Source organism: Limanda limanda, chromosome 1 (assembly GCF_963576545.1).
Source record: "Limanda limanda chromosome 1, fLimLim1.1, whole genome shotgun sequence".
Classification (NCBI taxonomy): Eukaryota; Metazoa; Chordata; class Actinopteri; order Pleuronectiformes; family Pleuronectidae; genus Limanda; species Limanda limanda.
This window is the reverse complement of record NC_083636.1, coordinates 2,290,883-2,298,382: the sequence shown is the minus strand read 5'-3', so window position 1 is coordinate 2,298,382 and position 7,500 is coordinate 2,290,883. Positions and strand designations below refer to the sequence as shown.

At 46.6% G+C, this 7,500-nt stretch overlaps 2 protein-coding genes and 1 long non-coding RNA gene across 3 annotated transcripts in view; all 3 read left to right on the top strand.

Moving 5' to 3' along the window:
• LOC133011826 (uncharacterized) overlaps positions 1-1,543 on the top strand; it is a 2,542-nt gene extending 999 nt beyond the window's left edge. Inside the window, exon 2 of the long non-coding RNA XR_009680774.1 lies at positions 723-1,543. This is a non-coding gene — a long non-coding RNA (uncharacterized LOC133011826). The remainder of the gene's footprint in view (positions 1-722) is intronic.
• Positions 1-7,500, top strand: part of LOC133010028 (NLR family CARD domain-containing protein 3-like) — a 49,587-nt gene that overhangs the window by 35,419 nt on the left and 6,668 nt on the right. The gene's annotated exons all lie outside the window — the stretch shown is intronic.
• LOC133026517 (protein NLRC3-like) overlaps positions 3,634-7,500 on the top strand; it is a gene marked incomplete at its 3' end in the record, with an annotated part of 5,004 nt that continues 1,137 nt past the window's right edge. The window contains exons 1-2 of the mRNA XM_061093428.1: positions 3,634-4,071; positions 7,360-7,500. The exon at positions 7,360-7,500 is cut by the window's right edge and continues 1,137 nt beyond it. Of these exons, the coding sequence (XP_060949411.1) occupies positions 3,634-4,071; positions 7,360-7,500 (579 nt within the window). The remainder of the gene's footprint in view (positions 4,072-7,359) is intronic.

The window sequence follows — 7,500 nt, the reverse complement described above, 5'->3', positions numbered from 1 at the left end:
ATCTCCTGGACGTGTTGAAGTGTCTTCGTAGTTCAGGTCTCAGTGTTTCCTCAGTGAAGCTGTGAGAGGACAATGAGGACAGACGTCAGGATTGGACAGAGACACAGAGAGGTAACAGTCGGCCAATCAGACGAGCCACAAGCTGCTTGGGATCATGTGATTGAGTTGACGTGAAGACGACAGTTGTTGTTGTTTTCATGTGAACAGGAAGTGAAGCTGGACCACAGCTGACAGCCTCACGCGAGGGACAGAGACGTCTTCATCTGATCTGAGACACTTTGTCCTCTCACTTCATCAGTGAAGAACTGATCAGGTGGATCTTTGTCACAGCTCTGAGATCAGTGGGACTGAAGCCTCTCCTCATCACCATGGTAACCAGGAGCTCTTTATACAGAGCAGAACCTCTGCTGAGGTCCATCTGTCTCATCTGGTCCCAGTTTGTCAGAAGCAGATGTTCATCAACACACAGTGAAACATGTCTTCACCTGTAACAGCAGTAAATCCACCTCTCAGGTGTCCACTCTGCACTTTGACATGCAGAGGACACACACTGAGCTCTTAGCGTGTTCATTCCAACACGTGAACATGAAGCAGAGAGGAAGCTGCTCCACCTCTGAACAGGACTGAAGTCCCTGCTGCTCTTTCTACTGGATGAGCTGCATCACTGACTCACAGCTGATGAAGTGAGTCTCTGTGACACTGATGTCTTCTTCTCTCAACAGGTGGGAGGGGAGAGATCCGTGGAGGTGAGTGTGAAGAGGACAGTGTGTGTGGACGGAGGCTGAGCTGTGTCCTGAGGATCCAGAGGCTGAAGCAGCAGCAGCTTGTGTGTAGTCTCCAATCTACACAACCCCTCATCTGCATGTGTTTGTGAGATGAAGCCGGAGCACCTGGAGAAAACACGTGGAGAACATGCAGACTCCACACAGGAAGACCCATCTGAACCGGATTCAAACCAGCAACCTTCCTGCACCGATTGTTTTTATTCACATGAAGAATGTGTTTATTGAAATGACACAACACAAGCAGAATATATAAACCCTCTATAAAGAGTCACATACAGTGTGTTTAAGTTTGTCTTTAATTTTCCACCTTTGTCCCTCAGTATGTCTCCATGTGTGTAGAACCACATTCTGTGTATATGTTTGTTTATGATCTTAAAGTTCCTGGATTCACGTCACAAATTGATTTAGTTCAACACAAAGTTCAACACATTGTAATCACTTTGAGTTTAAAATCAGAGTTTTGTCTTTGACACAAAAGATCAAAACTCTGGACTTAAAAATGTGACGTTTTCATTTCTGCATCAGGTGCAGAGCGGTGGTGGCTTTTCTACTTTTGACCCACAGGTGGCGCTGCAGTATAACAGCAGCACATCCCAGTCAAAGCCTTTATATTCAGTCTATGAGTCAAACACATGGATCATTTCCTCTGTGACAAACCAGATGTAACGAGAAGAAAAACATCTCAGAGAGAAAAGTTCTGTTTCTACTTGTCTCTGCTTTAATGCTCAATAAACATCCTTCCTCCGACTTCACTGGAATCATGACTCAGCGTTTCTTTCCTCTTCAAACAAACTGGTGGAAACATCTCGTCCTTGGTGCAGGTAAAAGAACAAAATCACCAGTTTGACATAATGGAAACAAGCAGAAGAAAAATGAATGAGACATTTACAGTATGAAGAAGAGTCGATGAAGAGCAGAGCATCTTTAAGTCTCTGAGGAAACTGTTTCATAAACATTTTACAATATTTAATAGAAAAATGACCCGACGTTTTATACAAACCCAGAAACCCTAACTGACTTATAAGGAAAAGCTTGTGCTCATAATGAAATTCTACATCTGATCAATATGTCTCAATATAAACAGAAGAATAATCTGATATAATCTGCAGCTCGTTCACAAAACGCTCATCAGCTCAGTAGCTTCAGCTTCAGTTTTTGGTTCCTTTAAGGTTCAGGTTTAGATTAGATTCAGGTTTAGATTCAAGTTCTCTCTCTCTCTCTCTCTCTCTCTCTCTCTCTCTCTCCATCTCTCTCTATCCGCCCAGCTTCTCACTTGTGTCTAATTTTCTTTCTCTCGCTCAGAAATTATGAATGTGCCTCTCTCTCTCTCTCTCTCTCTCTGGAGAGTGGTGGAGTATGTGTGAGCTGAAAGCTGGTGACGGTAAATGAGGTGTTCGTGCGATTTTGTTCTACTTCTTGATAATTCTGCTTATAGTTATATAGTGTATTGTTGGTTTATAGTGGTTGTGGTGTTGCGGTGTACACTGGTGGTGTGTGTTTGTGAGTGTTTGCAGCCGGCCGCGGGCCGTGCTAAACGCCATGGACCTCGCCAAGTTAACCAGGAAGCACGGAATTAAGATCGCTCCGGCGTTCCCGTGCTCCGTGGAGGAGTGTAGTCTGGCCGTGGGGAGGGTGGTCGGCAACAGCAGCGTGAAGTCCGCTGCGAGGATGAACAACGCGGTTGTCATTTTCCTGGACAGTGTAGATAAGGCGAACACGGTGGTGGCGAACGGGATTGAAGTGAACGACACGTTCGTGTCCGTTCTGCCTCTCGCCACACCGGCGGTAAAAGTGACGCTGTCTAACGTCCCGCCGTTCATTAGAGACGAGACGTTGTTAAGAGAACTATCGAGACACGGGAAGATAGTGTCTCAAGTAAAAAAAAGTGTCCTCGGGATGCAAGTCCCCTCTGTTAAAACACGTGGTGTCCCCAGAAGACATCTATTTATGATCCTTAACAACAGGACTGAGGACCTGAGTCTGGTTGTCAAAATTAGAGTGGAGGAGTTTGATTACGTGATTTTTGTTACGTCAAATAATACAAAGTGTTTTAGCTGTGGAAAAGAAGGGCACCAAGCAAAAGGGTGTCCTCAGAGAAAGAAGACAGCTGACACTGAGGAACAACAGGAGGGGACAGGGGGTGTCCAGCAGGAGGGACAGGCGAGTGAGGAGGGACAGGAGGGGACAAGTGGAGTCCAGCAGGTAGATCAGGTGAGTGAGGAGGGGACAGGGGGGGTCCCAAAGGAAGATAAGGTGTGTGAGGAGGGGACAGGGGGGGTCCCAAAGGAAGATCAGGAGAGTAAGAAAGGACAGGAGGGGACAGGGGGGGTCCAACAGGCAGATCAGGGAGATGAAGGGGAACAGGAGGAGACAGAGGGGGTCCTACAGGACCAAGTTAGTGATATCGACATGGAGAGAGATGAAAGAGGTGCTTAAAGTTCCTCGTCTAAAAAGGAAGACCAGGAGCAAACGAGGAAGCTCAAAAGCTAAAGAAGGGGACAGTGAAGAAAGGAGAGTCCAGCACAGAGACCGACTCTGCCGACACTGATTCATCTGACTTCAGGGCAGAAAGCCAGAAGAGCACAAGAAGATACAGTGCTGCGAAGATGAAAGTGTTTCTCCAAAAAACAAAAAATATGAAGGGGTTGAAAATTGAGGAATATTTCTCCGATAAAGAACAGTTTTCAAACTCTGCCCGGCTGCACATGAGCAGTAAAGGCGGAGGAGGTTTCACTGAGCAGGAGATGTACAGACTAAGGAAGATTGTTCAGAAAATCAGACAGAAAAAAAATAATGATAATGATGTTGATGAATAAAGAAGAGCCGCTGATCAATGGAGCAAGGCTGGATGTCCAGAGCAGTACCAGGCCTCACCAGCAGGCTGTGCACCGCTGGAGCTGGAACCCTGAGGACGATGGTCCATGCAGCAGGTCCTGGACTCACCGACATCCCAGCGGTGGCGTCCCTCATCGGGCAGAGGTCCAGGCGACAGGCAGAACACTTTGTGAACGAGTGGATTAAAAGGCTCGCAGACGAGGTGGTGAAGATGCTGAGGGAACACTCTGCTGGAACGGAAACCCCTGATGACAGCGACCCCTTTCCGGAGTTGGGTTTTAATCCAAATCTGGACGGACTCTCAAGACCTTTATTAAACAAAAATGACTGGAAACAAGTGGACCTGTACACAGCCAGAGGAAGAGTCATGTGTGAATGTTGTGTTTTAACCCTGAGCAGCAGCAAGCTGGATGTGAGGCCTGACCCGGTGTGGAGGAGGAGACTGGATCTGGTGACCTGCAGTGGAGGATTCTATACGGAGCCATCGCGATTAACAGTTTTATATCCATCATCATCACAACAGTCAAGTGAAATTGCCCTTTTTGTGGAGAAGCAGAGACGGTTTTCAATGCTTTTTATGAATGTAAAAGACTCTGTTTCCTTTTGTAATACACTGCAGAATGTTTTTAAACAGTTTGGTGAGACATAGAGTAGGATAATAATAGGAGATGTTTTTAGTATTTAATATGACTTTCTAGGTAGGTTTTAGTATTGCTCTGAAGCGTAGTGTACATATCCATTGAAACATGGACAGTGTTTTGTAAATAGTTTTTGAAAATAAAGGTTTTCAAAATCAAAAAAAAATCTCTCTCTCCCCCTCTCTCTCTCTCTGTCTCTCTCTCTCTGTCTGTCTCTCTCTCTCCCCCTCTCTCTCTCTCTCCCCCTCTCTCTCTCTCTCTCCCTCTCTCTCTCTCTCTGTCTCTATCTCTCTCTCTCCCCCTCTCTCTATCTCTGTCTGTCTCTGTCTCTCTCTCCCCCCCCTCTCTCTCTCTCTTTCTCTCTCCCCCTCTCTCTCTCTCTCTCTCCCCCTCTCTCTCTCTCTCTCTCTCTCTCTCTCTCTCTCTCTCTCTCTCTCTCTCTGTCTCTCTCTCTCTCGCTCTCTCTCCCACTCTCTCTCTCTCTCCCTCTCTCTCTCTCTCTCTCACCTCTCTCTCTCTCTGCCTCATGTAAACCTGTAGTTGTTCTACATGTATTTATGTATTGCTGATCTACACTGATGAGATCTAGACCTCATACTTATTACAGTGGGTGGATTAAGGCCCGAGTGGAGACGCAAACAGGAAATGGACCTTGCTTGAAAATACCTGGTATGTGCATCTTATCAGTTCTGCCATGTAACTAATAATTATTACTCACGAGGATGTATAAATGTGACTTGACGTGGCAGAGTTCTGCAGATGGAGTCACACATTCAGCTCCAACACCAAATATAACAACCTTCAAATCACAGGAGGAAACATGGGTTAGGGTTAGCTTCATGTGCATTCAGTTATTTATCAAGAGTGAACTGGTTCAACAGGGAGGAGGAGCCTGAGAACAGGGAGCGGTCAGACTCTATTTCACCTGGATGAGCAGGTGAGTGTGAACACAACACACACACACACGCACACACACACACACAGTCACACCCAGTCACACCCAGAGTCATGTGATTTCCAGTAACTGCCGAGCGGAGGGGGAGGAGCCTCCAGTGAAAGTGTTCAGACTGGTTCTAACTTCAAGGAGCAGACGGAGGAGACGTGAAGTCTGAGGCTGGTGAGTGTTCAGCTACATTTATATTATTCATTCATATTATTTCACTGTCACAGACTCTGGGTCAGTTTTCTACTCGTGGACTTTAGAGAGAAGAAGATTCAGGATGAACTTCTGTCAGTCAATCAACAGTTTGATTCAATGCTGTGATTGGCTGAGTCCAACACATTAAACCTACAACTGTCTCAGGTTACCGTGAAGAAACACTGAGTTTACTTCCTGGCTTCATTGTGTGTGTTTGAGCTCACAGTGTTTTTCCTCTCAGACTGAAGATGAGTGGTTATGAGGAGGAAGAGGACAGAGCAGAGTCTCCAGGGTTCAGCTGTGTGTCTCTGAAGAGTGACCAGTCCAAAGAACCTCCTCCTTTCTTCAGTAATGAACCTGGACCCTCACACACAGAGTAAGAGACCTGCTACAAACATATGAAGCTCCAAACTTAATCCTCAGAGAATGAACCAGTGAATGATGTGTTCTGAATAAAAAAATGTTTGTGTTTGCAGAGGTCAGGACCAGAGACTGAGAGCAGAGTCTCCAGGGTCCAGCTGTCTGTCTCTGAAGAGTGACCAGTCCAAAGAACCTCCTCCTTTCTTCAGTAATGAACCTGGACCCTCACACACAGAGTAAGAGACTATTTCTACTGTGACCTGCTCTGAAGACGATCTAGTTTCCTCTAGTGTGGCCCCTGCATTAGGACACAGCTTCATTGAAGTTGGTGACTAACCTCTCAGAATCACTCAAAGAGCTCAGACCTCCAACATGAACCAACACGCTCCTTATGAAACCACTTTGATATCCACTAGAGACTCATTCTGATTTGGATCTGCACCAAATTCCACACACTGGTAAACATCAGTCCTCTGAGCATGTCTGTGAAAGAGGACCCCCCCCCCCGATCTGGTTCACAGACCACAACCTTCCACCAAGTTCCCACTAACGAACCAACCAACACACAAACATACTGGGTGAAAACAAAACCTCCTTGACAGAAGTAATGACAACCTGTGACTGAGACATGTGAGTTATCAGGACATGTCTTCACAGGGAGAGGAAGAGGAGTCATGTTTCTGAGGAGGAGCAGTCGTCCTGCTGTGCTTCGTGTCAGGACGTCCTGAAGGATCCAGTCTCCACCAGCTGTGGACACTGGTTCTGCAGACAGTGCATCACCTCATACTGGGACCAGTCTGGCTCTTCAGGAGACTCCTCCTGTCCCCAGTGTGGAAAAAGATCCAGAACAGGAGCTGGAGCTCAGACAGCCGGTCAGAGCAGCACTGTACATGTGTCTGCTGATGTCTTCACTTCTTACAACAGCACATGTGGTTTTATTTTGTTCCTTCATACAGCATCAACATTTAACATCGTTAGAAAAGCACAAAGTTAAAAATCTTTTATTTTCGGTAGTTTTTCTGTATCTGATGAAAACAATCAGCAGATTCTCAGATTCTCTGTCTCTGACATTGTTTCTTGTCTTTCAGCAGATCGTGGTCTGCAGGAGGTTTCAGATGAACATAAGCTAAGTCTGAGCAGGAGATGTGAACATGTGACTGAAGGAAGTGATGAAACAGGAAGTAGAACCCTCCTAAACAGGATCTACACTGAGCTCTACCTCACAGAGGGACAGAGTGAAGAGGTTAATACTCAACATGAGGTGAGGCAGCTTGAGACAGCTTCCAAGATGAAGATCCTCCACGACACTCCCATCAGGTGCCACGACATCTTTAAAGCCTCCACTGACCAGCAGAGACGCATCAGAGTCGTCCTGACCAACGGCGTCGCTGGCGTTGGAAAAACCTTCTTGGTGCAGAAGTTCACTCTGGACTGGGCAGAGGGTTTAGAAAACCAAGATGTGGGTCTGCTGACTGTGCTTTCGTTCAGGGAGCTGAACCTGGTGATGGACCAGCAGCACAGTCTCCTCACGCTGCTCCATGTTTTCCATCCAGCGTTACAGAAGCTCACGGCAGAGACGCTCGCTGTCTGTAAACCTTTGTTCATCTTTGATGGCCTGGATGAAAGCAGACTTTCTCTGGACTTCAACCACAGGGAGCTTGTGTCTAAGGTCACACAGAGGTCATCAGTCAACGTGCTGCTGACAAACCTCATCCGGGGGAATCTGCTTCCCTCGGCTCTCGTC